This window comes from Mobula hypostoma, chromosome 8 (assembly GCF_963921235.1).
Source record: "Mobula hypostoma chromosome 8, sMobHyp1.1, whole genome shotgun sequence".
Taxonomy (NCBI): domain Eukaryota; kingdom Metazoa; phylum Chordata; class Chondrichthyes; order Myliobatiformes; family Myliobatidae; genus Mobula; species Mobula hypostoma.
The window spans coordinates 47,659,349-47,686,810 of record NC_086104.1 but is presented as its reverse complement, the minus strand read 5'-3'; the positions used below and the strand labels follow the sequence as shown (position 1 = coordinate 47,686,810).

General features: G+C 39.5%; 1 protein-coding gene across 1 annotated transcript in view; it reads left to right on the top strand.

Moving 5' to 3' along the window:
- Positions 1-27,462, top strand: part of LOC134350107 (N-lysine methyltransferase SMYD2-like) — a 51,242-nt gene that overhangs the window by 4,537 nt on the left and 19,243 nt on the right. The window contains exons 2-6 of the mRNA XM_063055044.1: positions 11,175-11,238; positions 14,931-15,041; positions 21,050-21,110; positions 22,390-22,514; positions 24,670-24,737. Coding sequence (XP_062911114.1) covers positions 11,175-11,238; positions 14,931-15,041; positions 21,050-21,110; positions 22,390-22,514; positions 24,670-24,737 — 429 coding nt within the window. The remainder of the gene's footprint in view (positions 1-11,174; positions 11,239-14,930; positions 15,042-21,049; positions 21,111-22,389; positions 22,515-24,669; positions 24,738-27,462) is intronic.

Genomic DNA, 27,462 nt, shown 5'->3' with positions numbered 1-27,462 from the left:
TTGTGCTCTATGCCAGTAAAGCAGTTTGAATGTCTGGCACTGTATCTGAGCTGAAAGAATGCAACTGAAGGCCTGGGCAGGGTGGTGAGCAGAATTGAAAAGCCAAAATAAGCATTTTTTTCTTATAATGTAGCAGATATGGGGGCAGAAACTCATCTTGGTATCAAAAAGGGCACATGGGTTGCAAAAGCTGTTGCACATGGCTAAGGCTATAAAGTCAAAGGCAATAAGGGAATGGAATACTCGCAACACGCTGGAGGAACTCAGCAGGTCGGGCAGCATCCGTGGAAACGATGAATGAGGGAATGGAGTTTGCAGTGAGGGCTGGCCTGTGTTTCATTGTAGAAACTTTCTCAGATGCAAATTTGAAGAAAAATCTGCATATTTTTATGATGCAGATTTGATTCTTGGCAATGTGTCATAGTCATACTTTATTGATCCTGGGGGAAATTGGTTTTCATTACAGTTGCACCATAAATAATAAATAGTAATAGAACCATAATAGTTAAATAGTAATATGTAAGTTATGCCAGTAAATTATGAAATAAGTCCAGGACCAGCCTATCGGCACAGGGTGTCTGATCCTCCAAGGGAGGAGTTGTAAAGTTTGATGGCCACAGGCAGGAATGACTTCCTATGACGCTCTGTGCTGCATCTCGGAGGAATGAGTCTCTGGCTGAATGTACTCCTGTGCCCACCCAGTACATTATGTAGTGGATGGGAAACATTGACCAAGATGGCATGCAACTTAGACAGCATCCTCTTTTCAGACACCACCGTGAGAGAGTCCAGTTCCATCCCCACAACATCACTGGCCTTACGAGTGAGCTTGTTGATTCTGTTGGTGTCTGCTAACCTCAGCCTGCTGCCCCAGCACACAACAGCAAACATGATAGCACTGGCCACCACAGACTCGTAGAACATCCTCAGCATCGTCCGGCAGATGTTAAAGGACCTCAGTCTCCTCAGGAAATAGAAACGGCTCTGACCCTTCTTGTAGACAGCCTCAGTGTTCTTTGACCAGTCCAGTTTTTTGTCAATTTGTATCCCTAGGTATTTGTAATCCTCCACCATGTCCACACTGACCCCCTGGATGGAAACAGGGGTCACCGGTGCCTTAGCTCTCCTCAGGTCTACCATCAGCTCCTTAGTCTCTTTCACATTAAGCTGCAGATAATTCTGCTCACACCATGTGACAAAGTTTCCTACCGTAGCGCTGTACTCAGCCTCATTTCCCTTGCTGATGCATCCAACTATGGCAGTTGGCAGTCAAAATGGTATTAAGGTACTTCTGAGGGTCATCAGTACCTTTGTGGAACATAACAGCATTGCTGTCACAAATAGATCTTTGGGTAGTCCAACAGTAATTGTGTGGCTATTGCATGGAACTGAAAGACTCTCTTGGTGACAAGTAACCCAAGGCAGAAATGACTAGTTTGTGAGAAGAATTATCTTAATAATGTGCTTTCACTTGTTTCTCAATTTCACTTCACATGCTAGATAAATTTTATGACTGACATTTGAGGCCAGAGGTAACTTTATATATTATAGTAAATTTTGAATGAAGTTGTTGTTTGTCTTGAGCTGGTAGGTTTTGACCATGGAACATTAATTTGCTAATGTTTATTGCATGAAATTTTGGATTTTGGGTTTTTTTGGTTTTGGTGACAATTCTTGTTATGCTGGGACAAACAGATAATGGGTATGAAGTTGCAGTTCATTTCTGCTGTTGAGCAGAAGGTGGTACAGATTAGACATCCATTAAAATGCTTTGCAACCATAGTGATGGGAAGTGTAAACACTTTGCTTCTAAAGCGCAAAAAGATGAACTATTGTGACGGAAATTACAACATCCTTGCCTCGAGTCAGAAAATTGTAGATTCAGGTATTTTTCTGTAGATTAGCAGAAATTCAGTCTGCCTCTTCAGTTCATCTAAAGATGGGTGCGGTGTTGGAAATATATATTTGAAATAAGATCCCTTCCAATGAATTTTTTCATGGATCTTATTTTTCTGCTGTTCTGAAGAGTAGGGCAATTCTCTCACCAATATGGCTAAAAAGTATCCAGAAACAAATATCTGTCTTGCCTGTTTATTCATTTCCGTAGATCTGGGGTACACAGACCCTTTGCTTAATGGAATTCATCCAAGGCATAAAAAAAGGTTGGGAAACCCCTGCCATAGATGCTGCCTGAACTGCATTTTGTTTGTGTTACTCCTACCAGTTGCCATCTTTCTCAGGTGTATCATTGCCTTTAACGTGGCAGCGGGCATTAAGTTATTTGGGCTTTTTGCAACTAGAATTCATTTGTTTCAGTGAAATTCAACTTGGAATGTGTTCATTTAATTTCTTTTTGCTTCTGTGTATTAAGATTTATGCTTGCTCACTTTTGCAATACATTGAACTATCCAGGCTGTTCTTGTAAAGATTTTTGGTTTAGTATTTGCAAATGTTCTGAAATTTAGTTATTAAAGAGTTGTTTACCAAACTTTTTTTTATATATTTCTGTTGTATTTGAGAGCACCTGAGACCTTGCTGATGAGTCAGCTAACTCAAAAGTCAAAACTTGTTTTTTACTTTCTTTTATTTTGGTGTTGTCAGCTGTGTGCCTATGCTATGCCTGGTAAAATGGCTGCAATCTGAATTGACTGGCACTGAATGCTCACTGCTCTGCTCTGTCAGATTTCATGAGACTAAATGACTTGCTTCAGTCTGGCTGCTTCCCGGACTGTTAACCCTGGAGCTCTATATTGTAAGTAATTGGAAAACCTTCATTGGAATGGTGATTATAAAATGTTTTTGAAATACCATTATTAATATGCTGAATTTGTATTATACAGTTTATGATTTCCTTTTTAAAAATTATTAATCCTGTCAAAATTAATTTAACAGTGGGATTAATAGTGTGTCGATACTGTGATATATGGACTTTAGTTACCTGCTGCCTTAGCACTTTAACCACCATGGCTGGGCAACCTACATGAGCCCTTTGTTTTGTATTTTATTTTCCACGTATCTTCACCTCTCCCCATACTTGTTGAGGCATAATTTTGTTTCTATTATTTAACCATGTATCCATGGTTAAATTACATTGCATGCCTGAACCTTGCCAGGTGACTTGGACTCGAGCCTTTCAATTCTACTCTTTTTTTAGTATTTTCCTTGCTCTCCCATGATTTGTGTTGACAAACCAGAATCCTTCACCGTTCTGCTTTCCTACCAAGCTCCTTTTGTGTATTGATGCAACTTCTGTCCATGCCTGTCTTGCCTAGTGAAAGGCGGGGTAAGCCTTCTGGTAACCAGCAAATCCAATTTCCCCATACTATTTTCTCTTCTCCCTACCTTTTCCCCCTTGGGGAGGTGGCAAGAAGACGTAACTAAATGCAGATGCTGGAATTTGGTGCAAAAAAACTTCCTCCAGCCATTTTGTTTTTTATTCTGTCGGGGAGATGGAACCTGCCAGCCACCTTTGCACTTGATGCAGAGTCCCAATCAGAAACATCAATCATCCATTTGACTCCACAGATGCTGCTTGATTCTGCTTCATTTTTTCCAGCAGTTTATTTTGTGTTCCAGATTCCAGCATCTGTAGTTGCTGGTGTCTCCTGTAACTATTGGGACTCTGCAATTGGGCTTGTCTCTTTACGTTTCGCTCAGGATGAAACTGTCACTTATGACCAAGACCCTTTTCATTCATGAGCTTGTTGCAGATGAATGCATTGACATTGTAGCCTTGATTTAGGGGATCAGGGGAAGAGTGATGAAAGTTTCTTTTAGTAAAATCAGTGTGCATGTACAGCTCAGTCTGAGGTGGTATAGTTAATACAGCTAACTAGTGCCTTCATCTGTCTTTCTACTTCTGGAGACACTAGCAGGATTTTGATTCTTCTCAAACACAAGAAAATCTGCAGATGCTGGAAATCAAAAGCATCCAAGTCCTGATGAACGGTCTCTGCTGGAAGCATCATCTGTTTACTCTTTTCCATAGATGTTGCCTGTCCTGCTGAGTTCCTCTGGCATTTTGTGTGTCTTGTGTGTATTGCTTCTTTTGTCTTTTATGTATCCTATTGAAGTCATTTGTGTTTTGAAGTAATCCATTTTAGTATCATGTGCCTAAAAGGCAGTTATTTGCTTACTTCAACCCTAGTCCCCAATTCTGAACTTATTTAAATGATTCTTGCAACTCTCATTGTCTTTAGAATTCACAGTCCTCTGCTTGACATTACCTGCATACAAGTCCTCTGACCAATAGTTGTAGTTAGTGCTTCAGATTTGCCATTTCACATGATCCTTCCAAGCTGGTCGGTGGTGTAGTGATATCCGCACTGGATTTAAGGCGAGTGGTGCCAGGTTCAAATCCAGCCAGCTCCTTATTGCTCTCCATTCATGCTGTGCTGAGCATTGAGCTAGTAACTCAACCTCACTTAAACAACAAAGACCAAAAATGGTAAAGTGAAGGGAAGGTTGCTGCCTGATGCACCACAAGGCGCAGAGAGGAAGAGTAACATGACCTTTCTGACACGTTTGTAACAATCGCCAAGAAGGCTATCTCTGATCAATTTCTTATTTCTCTTTTCAATCTAAGTTTAGCTTCTAAGTTGTATGAAATGTATAGGAAACAGGGGATAAATCAGGTGCTTGAGGAGTATAAGAAGTGCAAGAAAATACTTAAGAAAGAAATCAGGAGGGCTAAAAGAAGACATGAGGTTGCCTTGGCAGTCAAAGTGAAGGATAATCCAAAGAGCTTTTACAAATATATTAAGAGCAAAAGGATTGTAAAGGATAAAATTGGTCCTCTTGAAGATCAGAGTGGTCGGCTTTGTGCGGAACCAAAGGAAATGGGGGAGATCTTAAATAGGTTTTTTGCGTCTGTATTTACTAAGGAAGCTGGCATGAAATCTATGGAATTGAGGGAATCAAGTAGTGAAACCATGGAAACTGCACAGATTGAAAAGGAGGAGGTGCTTGCTGTCTTGAGGAAAATTAAAGTGGATAAATCACCGGGACCTGACAGAGTGTTCCCTCGGACCTTGAAGGAGACTAGTGTTGAAATTGCAGGGGCCCTGGCAGAAATATTTAAAATGTCGCTGTCTACGGGTGAAGTGCCAGAGGATTGGAGAGTGGCTCATGTTGTTCCGTTGTTTAAAAAAGGATCGAAAAGTAATCCAGGAAATTATAGGCCGGTGAGTTTAACGTCAGTAGTAGGTAAGTTATTGGATAGAGTACTAAGAGACAGAATCTACAAGCATTTGGGTAGACAGGGGCTTATTAGGGAGAGTCAACATGGCTTTGTGCATGGTAGGTCATGTTTGACCAATCTGTTGGAGTTTTTTGAGGAGGTTACCAGGAAAGTGGATGAAGGGAAGGCAGTGGATATTGTCTACATGGACTTCAGTAAGGCCTTTGACAAGGTCCCGCATGGGAGGTTAGTTAGGAAAATTCAGTCGCTAGGTATACATGGAGAGGTGGTAAATTGGATTAGACATTGGCTCGATGGAAGAAGCCAGAGAGTGGTGGTAGAGAATTGCTTCTCTGAGTGGAGGCCTGTGACTAGTGGTGTGCTACAGGGATCAGTGCTGGGTCCATTGTTATTTGTCATCTATATCAATGATCTGGATGATAATGTGGTAAATTGGATCAGCAAGTTTGCTGATGATACAAAGATTGGCGGTATAGTAGACAGTGAGGAAGGTTTTCAGAGCCTGCAGAGGGACTTGGACCATCTGGAAAAATGGGCTGAAAAATGGCAGATGGAGTTTAATACAGACAAGTGTGAGGTATTGCACTTTGGAAGGACAAACCAAGGTAGAACATACAGGGTTAATGGTAAGGCACTGAGGAGTGCAGTGGAACAGAGGGATCTGGGAATACAGATACAAAATTCCCTAAAAGTGTCGTCACAGGTAGATAGGGTCGTAAAGAGAGCTTTTGGTACATTGGCCTTTATTAATCGAAGTATTGAGTATAAGAGCTGGAATGCTATGATGTTGTATAAGGCATTGGTGAGGCCGAATCTGGAGTATTGTGTTCAGTTTTGGTCACCAAATTACAGGAAGGATATAAATAAGGTTGAAAGAGTGCAGAGAAGGTTTACAAGGATGTTGCCGGGACTTGAGAAACTCAGTTACAGAGAAAGGTTGAATAGGTTAGGACTTTATTCCCTGGAGCGTAGAAGAATGAGGGGAGATTTGATAGAGCTATATAAAATTATGATGGGTATAGATAGAGTGAATGCAAGCAGGCTTTTTCCACTGAGGCAAGGGGAGAAAAAAACCAGAGGACATGGGTTAAAGGTGAGGGGGGAAAGGTTTAAAGGGAACATTAGGGGGGGCTTCTTCACACAGAGAGTGGTGGGAGTATGGAATGAGCTGCCAGACGAGGTGGTAAATGCGGGTTCTTTTTTAACATTTAAGAATAAATTGGACAGATACATGGATGGGAGGTGTATGGAGGGATATGGTCCATGTGCAGGTCAGTGGGACTAGGCAGAAAATGGTTCAGCACAGCCAAGAAGGGCCAAAAGGCCTGTTTCTGTGCTGTAGTTTCTGTGGTTCTATGGTTCTTTCAAGGGTATATCTCTGGGCTGAAGCTTCAACTCAAATCCTTTATCACTGTGCTTTCAAATTTTCATCCACTTTCTTTATCATTACATTTCAGACTTCTCTGATGTAAAGGGTTGTCAATAGCGCTTATGCCTGAGGCCTCATTAAAGCTACTTGTCCAACCCTAATTAATGTCCAGTTTTGTGATATCCAGGGAATTCTGGTTTGAACACCTTTTGAAATTGTCAATTTGATTTGATGTAGCCATTTGATGGATTGTCAGGATGCTTTTTAGGATAATTTTTAGTAAGTTTCTTTTCTGTTAGTACATCACTATTGTGCTGAAAATGGATGCGGAGGTAGTGGTATGTTCATTGTGTGAGATGCGGGATATTTTACATCTGTATTGAAGTGCATCAAGCTGTAGCTCGATGATCTTCAGCTCATATGGAAGATTGAAGAGGTGATAGATAGGAGCTACAGGAGGTAATCGTGCCTAAATTGCAAGATGCAGGTACCTGGGTAATTGTCAGGAGAGGGGAAGTAAACAGGCAGCCAATATAGAGTACTCCCATGGCTGTTCCCCTCAATAGTAAGTATACCGCTTTAGACACTGTTGGGGGAGATGACCTACTGGGGGAAGCTGCAGTAACCAGGTCTCTGGCACTCTGTGTCTCAGAAGGGAAGTGGAGAGAAAAGGAATGTGTTGTAGTTTTAGGGGATTCCATAATTAGAGGAGCAGAAAGCAGATTCTGTGAACTTAAGAGATACCTGAATAGTGTGTTGACTCCCAGGTGCCAGGGTCAGGAATGTCTCAGACTTGGTCTACAGCATTCTAAAATGGGGGTGGAGGGTTGGGAATGAACAGCCGGAAGTTGTGGTATACATTGGTACTAACGACATAGGTTGTCAAGGGAAATGGTCCTGTAAAGCTGAAAAGCAGAACCTCCATGGTAGTAATCTCTGGATTGCTGCCTGTGCCACGTGCCAGTGACGGTAAGAACAGGATGATGAGGCAGATGAATGTGTGGCTTAGGGACTGTTTCAGGGAGCAAGGTTTCAGATTCCTGGATCTGGGGAAGGTATCACCTGTACAAAAAGAATAAGTGACCCGAGGGAGACCAAAATGCATCTGGATACCCGATACCCAATACCCAATACCCGCCTGCTTCAAGCAGGTGCCCAAGAAGAATGTGGGTGACCCTGCCTCAATGACTGTCATCCAGTAGCACTTGCGTCCACAGTGATGAAGTGTTTTCAGAATTTGATGATGAGGTGTGTATCAACTTCTGCCTGAGAGGTGACTTAGATCCACTCCAATTTGCCTACCGGAGCAGCAGATGCCATCTTATTTGCTCCTCACTCAACTCTGAAACACCTGGACAGCAAAGGTGCATACATCAGGATGCTCTGTATTGACTACAGCTCAGCTTTTAATATCATCATCCCTTTAAAATTAATTAGTAAACTCTAGACCCTGGTTTCAATGCCTGCTTGTGCAATTGAATTCTCGATTTCCTTACTTGCAGACCCCAGTCAGTTCAAACTGGTAACAGCATCTCCTCCATGAACTCCACCAGCACAGGTGCACCACAAGGCCGTGTGCTTAGCCCCCTGCTCTACTTGATTTACACTTATGACTGTGTGGCTATGCACAGCTCCAATGCCATACCTAAGTTTGCTGACAACACCATTGTCATAGGCTGAATCAAAGATGGTGATGAATCAGCATTTCAGAGGGGGATTGAAAATCTTGCTGAGTGGTGTCATAACAACAATCTCTTTCTCAATGTCAGCAAGACCAAGGAGCTGATTATTGACTTCCAGAGGAGGAAACAAAAAAGTCCATGAGCCAGTCCTCACTGGAAGATCAGAGGTGGAGAGGGTCAGCAAATTTAAGTTCTTTGGTGGTGTTATTATTTTGGAGGACCTGTCCTGGGCCCAGCATACAAGTACAATTACGAAGAAAGCACGGCAGCATCTATACTTCATTTGGATTTGTGAAGATTCGATGTGACATCTCAAACTTTGACAAACTTCCATAGATGTGCAATGGAGAGTATATTGACTGGCTGCATCACAGCCCGTTATGGAAACACCAATGCTCTTGAACAGAAAAACCTTATAAAAAGTAGTGGATACAGCCCAGTCCGTCACAGGTACAGCCTTCCCCACCATTGAGCACATCTACTTGAAATGCTGTTGCAAGAAAGCAGCATCCTTCATCAGGGACCCCCACCTTCGAAGGTGTGCTCTCTTCTCCCTGCTACCATCAGGAAGAAGGTACAGGAACCTCAGAATACTCACCACCAGGTTCAGGAACAGTTACTACCCCTCAACTATCACACTGTTGAACCAAAGGGGATAGCTTCACTCAACTTCACTTGCCCCATTACTGAAATGTTCCCACAACCAATGGACTCACTTTCAAGGATTCTTCAACTCATTTTCTCAATATTTATTGCTTATTTATTTATTAATTATTATTATTATTTTGTTCTTTTTGTATTTGCATAGTTTGTTGTCCTTCTTACACTGAAAGACCAAGCTGGCCTGGTCTTTCATTGATTATGTTATCGTTAATATTCTATGGATTATTGAGTACTGTATACCTGCAAGGAAGTAAATCTCAGGGTTATATCTGGTAACATACATGTACTTAGATTTAAAAAAAGCTTTGAACTTTGTTTTCTTGTCTTTTTGGGACTACATGCGTGTAAGCTCCCACTACTGTCTGTACATCCTCCCTGTGACCACGTGGGTTTCCTTCGTGCGGGTTAGTAGGTTAATTAGTCACGGGTGTAATTGTGTGGCGTGGGTTCGTGGGGTTGGAAAGACCCATTGCCATGCTGTATCTCTAAGGAAAGTAAAATAAATTAATGTTCTTACTTCCAACTGGTTTTCTATCAAGTGCTTGGTGTTATTTGATTTGTTTTTGTGTTGCCTCTGTTACTATATTGCTGTCCCACCAGTAGATTAAGGCTCTCAGCTTTCAATCTATGTTCTAAGTGCTCCAGAATTTCTGGTTTTTTTAAAGAATGTATGCTGCTTGTCTTGCGTCATAAGCCTACTCCTCACCCAGTTTATCTTCATGCATTTGAATAGATCTTTCCTCTTCCCTCCACTCTCATTTCTCTTCAACCCACACCTTATGTCTATGCCAACTTAGAGAAGTTTAACTCGCAAGCTTTACCTTTGCTTGGTAATATGTTCATTTTTAATGGTACAGAGCTTTCAATTTATCAACTGCATTGAGAATTGCTGTTCTTGGATTTCCTGAAATGTCAAATCAATCGCTATTCTGTAAAATTCCCTTAAGTTTTAAAAGTGTATCCCAGTCAATAACTAGTTTATTTGCCAAGAGAGCATTCAGCGCCTTAGGTACCTACTGACTCCCAGCACAGCTTCTCAATGGAGGTAAGAAGGCAAAAAAAAAACAATTCAGCAGCAAATTTTCAATACTTTTTTTTTCTTGCCACCTATCTACACTAGGCATATGTTTTAAAAATCGACGGTTAATTAACCTAGCAGCATATCTTTGAGACGAGGGAGGAACCCAAAGTACCATGTGGAAATTTGCATAATTAGAGAACACTGGGTGAAATGGTAGTGCAGCGGTTAGCACAAATGGTTAGTACCAGCGACTCAGATTCAATTCCTGCCACTGTCGCTGTACCTTCTCCCAGTGATCACGTGAGTTTCCTCTGGGTGCTCCATTTCCTTCCACGGTCCAAAGACTTGCTCTTTGGTAGGTTAATTAGTCATTGTAAATTGTCCTGTAATTAGGGTATGGTTAGATCTTGGGTTGTTGGGGGGGGGGGTGTGTCTTAAAGGGCCAGTGGGGCCTATTCTCAATAAATAAATGCCAGTTGAACACAGAAGATCAAGACTGAACCCAACTGAGGGATCTGTATGGCACATGGCTAGGATAAATTTGAAGTGAAGCACTACTGTGGTTGGGAAATACAGCAACCAAATTTGATGTTACAACTTTGCCAATCTGTTAAAAAAAAAACAAATTGGTGTTACTGATGAAACAGTAAATATGACTTCTTGGTAAGGCCCAATGTAACAATGCTCTAATTAAGCTTTTCTTTTGTTAAAAATGTCATCCATATAAAACTGAGTTGAAGTGCAATAATTTTCTCTGAGGATTGTGATTCATTGAAATTTTTTGGTAAAAGCAAACAGTCTTTGAATGTTGTTCAGGCAGAACTATATTTTTGTTGAGCAAGGCGAGAAAGATTACTGGAACTCAAGTCACAAGCCTTTTAAGTTAATGTTGTACTAATGTCTTTTCTAAATACATGTTGAGGAAAGGATTGTTCAGATTAAATTGGTCAGTTTTGCTCTTTCCCTATGTAGAAAGGAGCTGTACTGCATTTGTATCTGTAGTTTTTTTTTAATGACCTGGCAAAAGGATTGCTTCCAAGAGAATGTAGGTTAATTATTTGTCCAAATCATATGGTACATTAGGAAATAACTGACCTTTATTAAGGAAATATGCCTGTTAAGTTAGGAAATCGGTGCATGTAGCCATGAAACTGATTATTGTGTTGCTCCTACAATAGCTGTGGCCTAGTGAATGTGTTTGATTACCCAATAATGTCTTCTTATTTTTTGTTCTTGCAGTAAAGACGACTTAGCAAAGTGTGGACGATGTAAGCTAGCATTCTACTGCAACGTAACCTGCCAGGTAAGATCCAAGCAACAGGAATTCTGCAGATGCTGGAAATTCAAGCAACACACATCAAAGTTGCTGGTGAACGCAGCAGGCCAGGCAGCATCTGTAGGAAGAGGTACAGTCGACGTTTCAGGCCGAGACCCTTCATCAGGACTGGCCTGCTGCGTTCACCAGCAACTTTGATGTGTGTTGCAGGTAAGATCCAAGTCTGTGATCAGCAAAATTTGCAAAATCATCAATGTTAGATGTACTCTTGACCTCACGATCTACCTTGTTATGGCTTGCACCCTATTGTTTACCTGCTCTAAAACTGTAACCTTGTTCTGCATTCTTGTACAGTATTAACTTAATGCACTGCTGTAATGAATTGATCTGTATGGATGATGTGCAAGACAAGATTTTCACTGTACCTCACTATATGTGATGAAAAGAAACCAATTTACTTTTCACAGTAGCGGAAAGTAAGCTTGTTACAATGAAATCCAGTTTCTGTGTTGTTTCATATCAATTAAAATATTAAAACACATTTCACCTTTGCATTCTAGGCAAAAGAATTAACTCCATGATGAAGGCTTATTGTTGAGATTCCTTTGTTAGTTTGATCTCTTTGTGTTGGATTTCACTGTTTCTTTCAATAGTGTATAATGTTTGCCTATAGAACATTGAACCGTGTCTGCGCTGACCATGCTGCCAGCCCAACTCATCCCAGCTGCCTGCTCCTGGCCCTCTGTTCCCTGCCTGTTCTTGTCTCTATCTGAATGTCTCTTAAATGTTGCTGCTACTTATGTTTCTCCCACCTCCTCAGAAGCATGTCCCAGGCACCTTCCACTCTGTTTTTAAAATTTTTTAAAATTGTCTTTAAAACTTCTCCCTTTCATCTTAAGTCTGTGCCCTCCACGATTGGACATATCCATCCCTGGAAAAAAGACCAGCTATTCCAGGGGTGGCCAACCTTTTACATTCCATGCATCAATCTTTTCATGCACGAGTTCAGGTGTGCGATACAACTCTTGTACCCCCATTCAATTCTTGTAAAAATATGTTAATATAGAACTTGTGCATGAAAAAATGGCATCTGATCTCGTGCGTGAAAAAATTGACGCATGGAATGTAAAAGGTTGGCCACCCTTGATCTATTCCATCTCTGCATCTTATGGTTTTATATACTTGAGGTTGCCAGTGCACCCGAGAAAACAATCAAGTTTGCCTTTGTAGATAATGCACACCAGCCTGTGCAACAGCGTGGTTATCCTCTTCTGCATCTGCATCTCCTCTATAGCCTCCATATCCTTTCTGTGTGGCAGTCAGAACTTCACCTGGTATTATAAATGTGGCGTAACCAAAGTTTCATACAGATGCAAAGCAATTTGTAGAGTTTTATACTAATTGCCCTGACCATACCTTGCAGTATGCTTTAACTAATTTAGCGGCAGTTTGCTTAAATTTGTTCCTTGAAAATTAGGATAATCCTTGTGGCACCCACTGGTCCCAAACCTGCAGTCAGGGTAACAAGTACTTGTACAACACTATCCTTTGTCTTCTGTAACCAAGCCATTTTTTTTCCGTCCAACTTGCCAACTCACTGTGGATCCCATGCGGCTTAAGCTTCTGGAACGGCCTATCATAACTGACCTTATGGAATGCTTTACTAAAAAACATGCAGTTACATCCACTCGACCATCAATTATCCTTGCTACCTCCTTAAAAAAAAATTAAATCTTATTTGTGAGATAGCGCTGCCCCCACACAAAGCAATGTTATTTTCTCCAGTAAGTCTTTGCTTTTGCAAATGTGAATTACTGTGGTCCCTATGAATCTTCAGTAATTTCCCTACCATTGATGTAAGGCTCACCAGCCTATAATTTCCTGCATTATTCCTGCTGTCTTTCTTAAAGGAACAAGGTAAAAGAAATTTACTTTAGCGGTTTTTAGGTACCAACATTTTCTATTTGGTCTTTCATTGAATCAATAAGAATGGAAAAAGTAAAACTGGGAATTCTACTTTGTCATCTCTGCATCTCTGTATTCTCATAATATCTGTATATTGAACCTTAGATTTGAGCATGCTTAAGGACTGATCGGCCACAGCTGCCTTGAATAGAGTTTCAAAGAAACAGCCCTCCTTATTTCAGTCTCAAATGGCTCACTCCTTCATGCTTGAGTGAACAACCTCTGGATACAACCAGTCAGCACCTATACCCTATTCCAGGGTAACAGCCAAATGTCAAATTTGAGTTTGTGTTAAAGCATAAGTACATGTATACACAGGTGCAATGAAAAACTTGCCTGCAGCAAAATCACAAGTTCATAGCATTTTATAAGTAGCATTCATAAGAAAAAAACACAAATTACACATGATATTTACAAGAAAACTCTATTAGAACAAAAAAAAACAAACACGAGAAAATCTGCAGATGCTGGAGATCCAAAGCAACTCGCACAAAATGCTGGAGGAACTCAGCAGGTAGTGCCTCCTGTGGATGCTACCAGTAATGGGGAGGGATGTGCCCATGTCTATTACTCTCCACAGCAGCTTGTGTTCCTGCACATTCAAATTCTATACAAGGCAATGAAACAGCCAGTCAGGTTAGTTTCAAGTTGTTCTTGTAATTTCTTTATATGCACTGTTTTTTTCAGAGATGCCTTCACCTTCCTGAAATAGGATATTCAGTGGGCACGAGGAGCCCAAATGTATGAACTTGTCTGAAGTGTAGCAGTGTATGTGGGTCAAAGTCAATATTTTTGGACTTCTCAGACTTTACAAGTGTCTGGGTATATGAGCAGTGACCTTCTAAATGCTGGCAATTTCGGACTAGTTAAAAATACTGCTTCATTCTTTCAATATGCAAAGGTAACAAAAATGCTGTTGATCTAGAGAGGTGCATTGAATACTCTGTGATAGAGGGAGACTTTTGCAGGTGAATCATATCTGACCCATTAATGCATAAGAAGATGGTCTCCATCCTTGCTATTTTTCTCCTTTCACACTTCTTCAATATTTCTATTCTGCTTATTCCCAACATTGTAAAGTTAGGTTTAAGTGTATTGTCCATCAAGTGCTTTACATTAGAACTGATCATGTATGATGTGGGGATGTGAGATGGTTCAGTTCTGGAAACATCCATAATAAAAGCATTGTCTGATCAAGTTTGTAAAAGGGAACATAATAAATTTTGTTTTGGTAGATAATTTTTGCTTTGGAATCACATACTAGTGAAAATTGTTTCATGAGGATTGGTTAAAGAAAATTGAGGAGGGGTGGGGGCCAGTGAGGGAAGAACTATGTGTACAACCAATAAGTGGAATCGTCTGTGGCTCTCCTATACTTGAGTTTTAGCTGTTTGTAACTCTGTATTTCAAATTTGCTTTTCCTTTGTCTGATGCATTTGGATATCTCTGAATCTGAGCAGCATAATAAAATCTCTTCCAGCTTCTGTGTAGAATGTGGAGATTACAATTGGGAATAGGATTGAGTGTTTCCACTGTATTTGTCCTTGGGATATGTGTAAGAGGGTTCAGCAGTGCAGATGTGTGTACATATTCGATTGGGTAGACTTTGCTAAATGTTTTTTTTTGTTGAATTACTGCTTTACTGCTGAACCCATTAACACTAAATGTAAAAGACTAACAGAAGTTTCTGTTTCAATTATAACCTAGCCACATTTGTGTAATTAAAATATTACATCTTACAACTTGTCTTGCAGAAAGCTGACTGGCCAATGCACAAACTGGAATGCTCTTCACTGAGTAAATTTGGGCAGAATTGGAACCCCTCAGAGACAGTCAGGCTGCTGGCAAGAATCCTGGTTAAGCAGGTAAGATGACTGACTAATGGATAAACTAACAAATTGATATAGGTTAGGGGGATAGTACCCACTGGAATAACAATATTTGAAGATTGCACTGGATTATTTACTATTAGTGTTGAGTTAACAACATGGCATTGCTTGACAGCTGTTGTCGGTTTGAAATTTGCTGGTTATTAATTGTAGTAGAAGTGTATATGTGTCGATATCTATCTACTGAGAGTAAAATTCTTGTTCAAAACCAGGCCTTCTCTTCCCTTCCATTATAATAAACATTAATAAGTTCAGTTCTTCACCTTGAGAAAAGTTCTGCTATTATGAATGGGATTCTGAAGCAGTGGCAGTGCCACAAAGGAATAGACGCAAAGTCAGCTCCAGAACTAAATGAGAAACTAATTGGCTGGACTGTCTCTGTCTCTGTCCACCCCCCCCCCCCAACCCCCATGCATGTGTGTAGGTGCACTTTTCTTTCTCTGACAGAAAATGCCTGAGTGGTAACCTCATTGAGGCCATTTAAGATTTAAGTAGTAAAATAATTCCATTTGTGATTGAAGGGATAAGCGTGAAATGGTCACTCAGAAATTCAGTTGGAAACTAAAGAGGACACACCATAGAGCAGACAAAAGTACAACACAGTACTGGCCCTTTGGCCCATGATGTTGTTCTTTCTTTCTTTCTTTTTAAATCTTTTTATTGAATAAGTATACAAAAAGGTAAGCCATATAGGCACTAATACACTGTCAGAATATAATAAAATTACAGGAGATATTAATACAGAAAAAAAAGTGATACAAACAATGTAATTTAAACATAACATACTAAGGTAACATAATAGTATACTAATTTATATATATATCAATAGAGAAAAGGAAAAAAAAAATCCCAAAAAAAACCCCACCGTGCAACTAAACTAAAAGCAAAGCAAAGCAATGGGCTAACTTGGAACCAAGTAGAGTTAAAGAACTTAAAATCACGTCCTCAAACCCGACCTCCATTAAAAACAGTAAAAAAAAACAAGAAGGGTATATAAATATCGAGCAAAAAAGAGAAGAAAAAAAAATTACATTAAATGAAAATATTGAATAAAAGATCTCCAGGTCTGTTCAAATTTAAGTGAGGAATCATAAAGATTGCTTCTAATTTTCTCCAAATTCAAGCATAATATCGTCTGAGAAAACCAAAAAAAGGTGGTTGGAGCGTTAAGCTCTTTCCAATGTTGTAAGATACATCTTTTCGCCATTAAAGTAAGAAATGCAATCATTCTACGGGCTGAAGGAGAAAGATTACTGGAAATTTTAGGTAGTCCAAAGATAGCAGTAATAGGGTGAGGAGAGATATCTATATTCAATACTTTTGAGATAATATTAAAAATGTCTCTCCAAAAAGTTTCCAGAGTAGGACAAGACCAAAACATATGAGTTAAAGAGGCTATCTGCCCCGGACATCTATCACAAAAAGGATTAATATGAGAATAAAAGAGAGCTAATTTATCTTTGGACGTATGTGCTCTATGAACAACTTTAAATTGAATTAGGGAATGTTTAGCACAGATAGAGGAAGTATTGACTAATTGTAAAATCTGCCCCCAGTCATCCACGGAAATGATAGACCCCAATTCCTGTTCCCAATCTACCCTAATCTTATCAAATGGAGCTTTCCTAAGTTTCATAATAATATTATAAATCATAGCCGATGCATCTTTCTGACATGGATTAAGGTTAATTATAGTATCTAAAATGTATGTAGGAGGAAGCATTGGAAAAGAAGAAAGTATAGTACTTAGGAAATTTCTAACTTGTAGATATCTAAAAAAAATGTATTCTTGATAAATTATATTTATTAGATAATTGTTCAAAAGACATAAGGGAACCATCTAAAAATAAATCCAAAAACCGTTGAAATACCCTTAGTCTTCCAAATTTGAAAAGCACGATCCGTAAAAGAGGGAGGAAAAAATATGTTTTCTAAAATAGGAATTGCTAGCCTAAATTGGGTAAGATCAAAAAATTTTCTGAATTGGAACCAAATACGTAAGGTATATTTAACTATCGGGTTAGATACCTGTTTAAGGCGTTTCAAATCAAAAGGAAGAGAGGAACCTAAAATAGAGCCAAGTGTATAGCCCTGAACAGGTTGTAATTCCAATGCTACCCATTTAGGAATGGATAGTATATCCTGGTCAAGTAACCAAAATTTCATATGTCGAATATTGATTGCCCAATAATAGAATCTAAAGTTAGGTAATGCTAAACCTCCATCTCTCTTAGCTTTCTGTAAATGTATTTTACCCAGTCTCGGGTTTTTATTTTGCCAAATAAATGAAGAAATTTTTGAGTCAACTTTATCAAAAAAAGATTTTAGAACAAAAATCGGTAATGCCTGAAAAATATATATAGAAATTTTGGCAGAAAAAACATCTTAACTGCATTAATACGACCAATCAAAGTTAAATATAAAGGAAACCATTTAGATGAAAGTTGAATAATATGGTCAATTAAGGGTAAAAAGTTAATCTTAAATAAATCTTTGTGTTTACAAGTAATTTTAATTCCAAGATATGAAAAATAATTATTAATCAATTTAAATGGAAAGTTATGATATAAGGGAAGTTGTTTATTAATCGGGAAAAGTTCACTCTTACTAAGGTTTAATTTATAACCTGAAAAGAGACTAAATTGTGCTAATAACTCTAAAACAGCAGGGATGGATTTTTGAGGATTAGAAATATATAAAAGTAAGTCATCAGCATAGAGTGATATTTTATGGGACTTTAAGCCCCGAGTTATCCCAGTAATATTTGGAGCTTCTCGAATGGCAATTGCAAGAGGTTCTAATGCAATATCAAATAATAAAGGACTAAAGAGGACAACCTTGTCGAGTACCTCGAAAAAGAGGGAAAAAAGGTGAGCTTAGAGAGATAGTATGGACCGAGGCCACAGGAGAATGATAAAACAGTTTGATCCAGGATATAAATTTCGAGCTAAAATTAAACATTTCAAGCACCTTAAATAAGTAAGGCCATTCTACTCTATCAAAAGCTTTCTCAGCATCTAAAGAGATAACACACTCAGGAACATTTTGTGAGGGGGTATAAACAATATTTAACAGTGTGCGAATATTATAAAAAGAGTAACGACCTTTAATAAAACCCGTTTGGTCTTCTGAAATAATAAAAGGAAGTGCTTTTTCTAATCTGTTTGCTAATAACTTAGAAAAAATTTAAGAGTCAACATTTAATAAAGATATTGGTCTATAAGATGCACATTGAGCAGGATCTTTATCCTTCTTTAGTATTAGGGAGATTGACACTCTATTGAAAGATTCGGCAAGTTTACTAAGTTTTAATGAAGCCTCGAAAACCCTACAGAACCAAGGGATTAATGAAGGTCCAAAACATTTATAAAATTCTACGGTAAACCCATCAGGGCCAGGAGCTTCCCCAGGTTCATAGAGGAAATAACATTCTTAATCTCATCAGTGGTAATGGGAGTATCTAGCATAGAAGACATATCCTGTGAAATCTCAGGGAAGTCTAGGTTATCTAAAAAATCATTCATATATTTAGAGTCAGTTCTTACCTATATAAACATATGCCACAGTCAATTTAACCTTTCCCTCCCACACAGCAGACAACCCTCCATTTTTCATGTATCCATATGCCGAAGAGCCTTTTAAGTGCCCTTCACTAAATAGGGAACAGCTGGAATGTGCAATTATCTGTCACTAACTTTGTTCAGAGGTTTATTTTACAGAAGGGGCTGGATTAAAATGGGTTAGGAAGGCAAGGCTTGTTGAGGATGATGGGCCACTTGCATGATTTGGGAGCAATTCTCATCTGAGTCAACTTGTGTCTCACTCTGGGATGCTGGATATACTCAGCATGTCAGGTGTAGAAAACGAAGCAAATAAAGTTCAGAAATTCAGAGTTAGATTTCTGGTGTAATAGTGAATGGTAGGGTGCTAAAGAATATTTATGAACAGAGGGTCAAGTACATTGTTCCTAATAGTGGCGACATATAATATGTTTGCCTTCCTAGGTTGTAGAATAGAGCACAAAAGTTGGGACGTTATATTACAACTTCACAAAATACTGGTTAGACTGCACTTGGAGTAACGTGTGCTATCCTGGTCTCCACATTATGAAGGATGTGGTTATTTTGGAGACTGCTGAGCTGATTCATCGGGATGTTGTCTGCATTGGAGGACTTTGCTTCTTAAGAGAGATTGGATAGGATGCATTTGTTTTCCCCAGGAGTCTAATGCATAACTTAAGAGAGGTATATAAAAAAAATTTAAACGAGGCATTGACAGTAGACTGAATCATTTTTCACCACTGAAGGGATGTCCAAATATGAGATCATTGTTTAAGATGAGAGGAAGGGGTTTTAAACGTGATTTGATGGGAAAGATTTTTTTGTACAGAGTGGAGCTAGGATCTGATTGCCACAACCTTTAGAAGATATTTAGATAGACACTTAATTAGGCAAGCATTGTAGAAGCTAATCTGGGCAAATACAAATAGTATAGATGGGCAAGACAGACAGCATTGATCTGGTGGGCTAAAAGGCATGTTCTTGTTCACTGCAACACATGATTCAGTAGTGTTACCTTTTCTCATTGACCTAGAAATGTAATGATGAATAGTTTTCCTTGAAGACACTTAACACCGCCCCCCCCATCCTGCCTGCTTGTTTATTTCTCTTGCTGCTGTCCTAGTCTATATTTGGACAGTCACAAGCTTCTGCTTTGTGCACATCTGATTTCCCTGAAGACTTGCTTCTTAATACATGACAGCCTGTATAATAGTCTGATCAGTGTAATCACACCTCCTGTTAATTCTACACATAGATTCTGTCCTTGATCATTGTGAGATATCCTTTTATATATTTTTTCTACTGCACTGCAACAGTCTGCTTTGTCAATGTTGCCACACAAACCATCCACCCCCATACACACACAACTTTCTTCCCTTCCCTTTTTTTCCCTGCAACCTCTGTACTAAGAAATGCTTGGAACCTATTCTTGCTCTGCTGTTTTTTATGTAGTTCACAAAACTTCGTTTGGTTAATTACACCCACAGATTTCCTATCTTATTCAATGTATCTGGACCCAAATTTGAGCCTGGTTATTCAAGAACGTGTTCCGTGCCTTTCCTTCTCGTTTTATACTGCTTTCTTGTGCCCGCCACACTGCCAAGTCAGTTTTACACCCTGGCCCCATAAAAAGCTTTCCTTTCCACCAAGACATTGTACCCTTGTTCCCAATACTGAGGTGCAGTCCATCAGTTTTGTGCAAGTTCCATATCTGCCCATATTGGGCACAATGCCCCACGATCTTCAAACCTTCCCCCGTGCGTCATTTCTTGACGCCCTTGAGTGCTCTCTTTCTACTTCTACAATTACTGATGTGTGATACAAGGACGATCTTTCTGAGGGCTTCCTACATGCTATTCTTTCCTATCTCCTTTTTAAAAAAAAAACTGCAACTCCTCATCCGTGTTTTCTACCTGTCACTGGCATTGATATAAACGTTGCTGGAGCATCTCCATCTGAGAATTCTTTTATCTATTGATTGGCCAACTATCTTGCATTTTCCACATGGTGAAAAATTCCCCAGTTCTGAGGTGCCCGAAACTGTCTCTTTTAAAATAACAATCAACAGAGTGAATATTCTTAAAGTGCTATTAGATTTCTTCCAGGGCAAACAAAACAGCAAAAAGACTACATTTCTGGCATTCTTATTTCAACTTGCTGCTGCCTGTTTCCCATGCTCCCAGAAGCTCTGATCTCCGTAAGTGTGATAGCTTTGTAAACGCAAGGAATGCGGAATATCACAAGGTAGCAAGGATACTATTTGGCTCTATGCTCAAACATTCTCTTCTATGGGATGATTAAGTTCTTTTGAAAATTAATATGGACAACGGAAACGTGGCTTTTACTTTCTGATTAATCACTCTATTGAATCTATTTGGCAGCAGCTACAGTTTTAAATTCTTTTATATGTTCTTTTAATTATAGAAAATGCATCCAGAGAAAACACCTTCAGAGGAATTATTAGCTGTTAATGAGTTTGAGTCACGTAAGTATGCATTCATTATAAAGTCTGAAATCAATCAAGTTTCTATATTCTGCAACATTTGAAGTTTCCAAATAAAGGATATGCCTCCTGTGACATTCCATTCATCATGATGTAATTAATATTTTGCATTTCAACTCTGCATACAGTACCTCAAAGTGTTTGACAGGTTCGCTATGTTACTTTGACTAAAGCTTCAGTCTGCCCTTAACGATTAGATAAATATTTGCTGCACTAGAATACCTCATCCGTGATTTTTCTGAATCTCTATACCATCTGAGGTAGTATAAGGTTCATGGTGGCTGTTATCTCAAATTTGTTCTAACGCTTTTTCCAAAGTGACTACTTTGACTTCTCTGTTTTAGCCTGTTAGAAAGGACTCCTGTGTACTTTTGTGTGGCCCGCAGGGATGCACTGGCACTGTAAGTTGTTTCCTAGCCTCCAGTTTCAATAATTAGTGGAACTATGTCAGTAGCAGAGGCAGCTGCAAGAAGATATTGAAGAGGTCATTTTGAGGCACACTGAATGTTGCTATTACTTGTAGCCCCTTCTTGCTTCTATTCAATAGTTACTTGGCTTGTGGATATTGATTTTTTTACTTCATGATGTTCTAAGTACTTTGCAAAGAAAATATTAATTTGTCAAATGCTTTTAGTGAAGCTGAGGATATTGAAGTGATTAGCATTGAACTAGTATAGGGGTTTACAAAAGACCTTGTATGCTGATCCTCTTATCTGGGTCTGCACAAATCATGGTCTCATATATGAACTTTTTGAACATAGAACAGCACAGCACAGGAACACCGTTTGCACAACCATGTTGTGCCAAAATAATTAAAATTAGTATTGTAGAAGCTGTGCTTACACTAGGAAGCTACTGGGGAAATGATCGACCACTGGGAGAACCATGGTGTGTCAAGCAAGTAGGTAATTTTCTCCTTAATTGTGCTGACTTGAAACAAACACAATTTGATGTAACCTGCTGTCAGGAATAAAAGAATAATTGGACTGATAGGGCATTTTAATCCAGGTTGAAATCTGTAGAATAATGCTGCCTTCCCTGTTAGGAGAATACCGGCAATAGCTGGAATGAAGGTTGCATTTCCTTTAGCGGGTCAGAAGTGCAGTGAAAGCCTGCTGCTTCCACGTCTTTGGGCATGCTCTTTCTGCTCCTTTGTTTTTGTATTGCCTGAGAGAATATTTTGAAACCAATATTAAGATTTCTGAGTAACCATTGTTTAAATCCATTCACTTCAAATGGTTTTGTTTTTGTTTTGTTTCAGACCTTGATAAATTGGATAATGAAAAGAGAGAGTTAATTGAGAGTGACATTGCCGCCCTTCATCACTTTTATTCTAAACACTTGGACTTCCCTGACCAGGCGGCTTTGCTTGAGCTCTTTGCTAAGGTTTGTAGCAGCTTTGAAATCTTGTGTTCTGGTAGGAGGGGAGCGAGAGAGAAAATAGTTATTTATTCTGTGGGTGATTACATGAAACAAATCCATGATTTTTCACATTAACATCAGCATGACTTTGATGCCATATTTGAAGGCTTTAACCCAGGATATCTGAAAGAAATCTGAAAATTGCTGATAGTAACAGAAGAACCATTTCTCTATATCACATCTGGGATGGCTGTGAAGGGTTGGGAAGAAAGAAATGCCCTTTACAAGGTACAACAAAGCAAGAAAATGTGGAAACATTCAGCAGGTCAGGCAGGAGAAATAGTTAAAATTTCAGCAGTGGCAAAAGGTTGTAAGAAGGGAAGCTGATGGACACAAGAGTGATTCATTTCATGAAACTAATGATTTGAAATACTGGGAAGGGATTGAAGATTGGTTGGAAGTGGAATCTTATAGAAGGTGGTGTAAATTGTGAAGTAAATACAAAATACTGTGCAGATGCTGGGGTCAAAGCAACACTCACAACACGCTGGAGGAACTCAGCAGGTCGGGCAGTGTTAATTGTGAAGGATGGTTGAATGCAGAATTTGTAGGGTGAGAATAAATGGAGTGTTATACTTGCTCTGTCCAAGAGGAGAAGGTGTTAGAGCAGAGCTGTGAGAAATGGACTCAATCAGCAATGGTAGAGGTGTAGACATTGTTCAGAAAGAACGACAACATCTTGGAAGCGCGAATGTAGAAAGTCTTGTAAGAGCAAACACAATGGATGGAAGAACTGGGAGAGTGGAATGGTTACAGGACGTGGGTTGGAGTCACTGTTTCTGACACCATTTCTGTACTGGCCACATTCTTAACTGTTGTAGGATCAGAGACCCTCTATATTAGGTCTGCATACAGGCCTAAAATGTACTTGTTCTGAATGATAAATGGTGGCTGCTCTATGACCTTGATCATGAAAGGTGAAAGTATGGTTTGATACTCCAACTGTTACGTTTTTCCATTTTAGAATGATCATTTCAGCTTATTAATTACAGTGATGTACAGGAAGTTTAATAATGAGACTTGAGAATATCTCTGCATCTGATTTGTGGCTTGCTTTGTTTAGAATTACTATTTCAGTGGAAGAATGCTATTTCCTGCTCTTTTCAGTTGAAGTAATGTTTTTCAAGTTTAGCCCACTTTTTGTTGACCTCCAAACTAATCAGTGCTGTACTCATTGCACCATTTACCTCTATCTTATATTTTAAAGAAGCAACTTCCATAGAGAAACTCACTCATTTTGAAATTGAAAGGAAATTGCATATTATTGGGTATAACAAACAGTAAAGTAACTTGTATGCTTACCACTGTCTGCACATATTTTTAGGGAGTTACATTGGAAACATAATTGAACCTAACACAGATTTTCCAGCTTGCCTTGCTTAATTTTTATAAGGAGTCCAACTATATAGTGCAAAGATAGCTGGAATGGCGAGAGACTGGATAGAACAAGAAAGCAGGCCTTCCATGTGGAAACATGGTCAAATCTGGGCATTGCCTCTGCCATGGGAATGGAATATCTAGGCTATTATTTAGTTTTCACTATGCAACATACAGTTTTAGCATTCATGTTGGTCCTAGCACCACTGGATTTTGAGTTCAAAACAGAAATCAAGAGCTTCTCACCTATATACCAGGCTGCCACTGCTTCAGTGGTTTGTCCTTGCAGTGCAGGAATGCACACTCGTGACTGATGGGTCAGCGGATGAAAAGCATTGTTTTGTAGGTGTGGCTATATCTGGCATGAAAAGCCAGGTCTTCCTAATTTTGGTGCAGCATATGGTGATAATGAGGGGGATTTTGCAGAGCTGATGGGACTGAGTGCGCCATTGTCTTAAATTAACAACTTTTATTTTAATAATTGGCCTTAAACTGCCCAGCTGTGAAGTCTGATTTGGACTTCTCTCTGAATAATTGGTCCAGGCTGCTGGACTATTGACGGTGAACTGTAATTGCAATGCTGTTGAACACTGTAAACTCTGTTCGTCTAATAGAGTATTACTGATGGGAAATGAAGATCTTATCTGAGAAATTGAAGTATACTCATCGACAACTTAGTGTAGAGATCAACGCAGGAAGCAGGCATTCATGTAAAGTTGTTAATTTTTCTTCCTTCCTCAAGGTAAATTGCAATGGATTCACAATTGAAGATGAAGAACTTTCTCATTTGGGCTCTGCCATCTTTCCAAGGTTAGGATTGTAATGTGAAGTACAGTCTGATTATGGCTACCAATGCAGTTATTTATTCTTGTGAATTAACCTGAAATTTTTATAACGCCATGATGACGTAGTGGTTAGCGTGATGCTTGAGGCGTCGGAGTTAATTTCTGGCGCCATCTATGAGGAGTTTATGCATTCTCCCTGTGACCGTGTGGGATTCCTCCGGTGGCCCTGGTTTCCTCACTCAGTCCAAAGACTATCTGGTTAGTAGGTTAATTAGTCATTGTAAATTGTCCAGCTTGTTGTGTTGGAAGGGCCAACATTCACTCTTAGAGGTCATTAGTGATTTTTGATAAAAACAATTTTGGTTAAATTTCATCGTTTTTCTCCCAATCATTATGCAATTCACAATGCCAGAAATTTTTGCTGTGAAGAGCATTTCATAAACAAATCTGAGTGAGTCAGAACCAAATATGGCTGAGTCATAGCCATAGTGGCTGGCCATCGAAGAAGCAGATTTAATTCGGCCTCTTTGAGATGCGTGATGGGAGAGTGGTTTAGTGGCATAAATGCTAAAGCGACATCAAACTTATGATTATGAGGACACGCAATCCCCTTTTGTTGTCATTTAGTAATGCATGCATTAAGAAATGATACAATGTTTTTCCAGAATGATATCACGAAAACACATGACAAACCGACTTAAAAGCTAACAAAAACCACATAATTATAACATATAGTTACAACAGTGCAAAGCAATACCGTAATTTGATAAGAACAGACCATGGGCACAGTAAAAGTCTCGAAGTCTGTTGAAAGTCCCATCATCTCATGCAGATGGTAAACTTCCAGCGCCGCCAACTTGCCGATGCAGCATCCTGGAAGCATCCGACCACAGTCCGACTCCGAGTCTGTCTGAAAACTTCGAGCCTCTGACCACCTCTTCGACTCAGAGCACCATCTCTGCCCAGCGCTTTGACCCCAGCCCCGGCAGCAGGCAATAGGCAAAGCCGAGGATTTGGGGTCTTCGTCTCCGGAGATTCTCGTTCACACAGTAGCAGTGGCAGCGAAGCAGGCATTTCAGAAGTTACTCCAGATGTCCCCCTGCGCTTCTCATGACTGTCTCCATCAAATCCGGATTGTGCACAGCCCCCTAGTTACACATAATCGATATTCATTCGGAATGGCCGCGCGCGCTGCATCGCACCGCCATCTTCTCCCTCTTATCTCTATATAGACAGTAATGTGATAATGGGGCTGGATGGTTTGATCCTGTCCCTATATTGTGCCATTTGTCTTTTCAGGCAATTGTTGCTTTTCCTTTTTCAAGTTGTGTGCCCAAATCCAAGAAAACCTAGAGACAAACCTATCCTACTGCAAATGGGTAAGCTAGAAGGTTGTCTTGAGTTTTGCAAATGTCGCAAGAGAATGGCTGGAATGGAACAATACCCAAATAAGAGTATAGTAAAACTCCTCCTTTAATTGGCATAAATAGGAAGTGGCTGCTGGACTAGCAGATAATGCCCTTTTCACTGGACCATCATGATTTCCAAATGGTTAATAGTTGATTATTGGAGATTTTAATGTTACCTTGGGATAGTAACGAGAATACAAGGTGAAATTTGAGGAGAGTGCTCAAATCCGATTAGCCTGATACGATTTCTGTAAATTAGAACTACAAGGATTGATTGGGAATTTTCTATGTAGGGTATTGGGCAGAAAACGCTGCCAGCCTGCTCTCCCCACTGACATTAACAATTATGGACTTGATTTTTGCAGATCTGCTGCCTTAAGTCACCTCAGTCCAAAATAGCTTGACTATATTCAATGTAATGCAACCATATGGTGACCAGAACAGGCCTACAGAAGGGTTGGCTTGTCCTTGTGAAGTGTCAGAATGCCAGCTGTCAGATTCAAGCAGTTTGTAACTCAAACAATTCACAGGATGGAAATACAACCTCTCAGCAATATATATAAATATAGGCCGATCAAGGGCAATGTGTAGTTAAATCATTCAGACTTCTCTGCAGGATGTAACGATGATGCCACAAACCAAGTTCATACATGACAGAAGATGACTGCGCCCCCACAGTAGGCAACAAGTCCATCCTGCAGATCTTCCAGACGCTCATTCATAATGGTACAGAAATAAGGCTTTCATAACTTTTAATGCTTCTAACTCACTGGAAATATTCAACTATTTACAATTAAAAAAAACAATTACTTTTTTTAACAAGTGCATTAAAATATTTTAAACTTCTATGATAAATTCCATTAAACAATTTAGTATAATTAATTGAAAAAACATAGAAAACATAGAATCATAGAAAACCTACAGCACAATAAAGGCCTTTTGGCCCATAGTGCTGTGCCAAATGTGTACCTAGGGTTACCCATAGCCCTCTATTTTTCTAAGCTCCATGTACCTATCCAAAAGTCTGTTAAAAGACCCACCCCCACCACCGTTGCCGGCAGCCCATTCCACGCACTTACCACTCTCTGCATATAAAAACTTACCCCTGACATCTCCTCTGTACCTACTTCCAAGCACCTTAAAACTGTTCCCTTGTGTTAGTCATTTCAGCCCTGGGAAAAAGCCTCTGACTATTCACACGATTAATGCCTCTCATCATCTTATACACCTCTATCAGGTAACCTCTCATGCTCCGTCACTCCAAGGAGAAAAGGCTGAGTTCACTCAACCTATTCTCATAAGGCATGCTCCCCAATCCAGGCAACATCCTTGTAAATATCC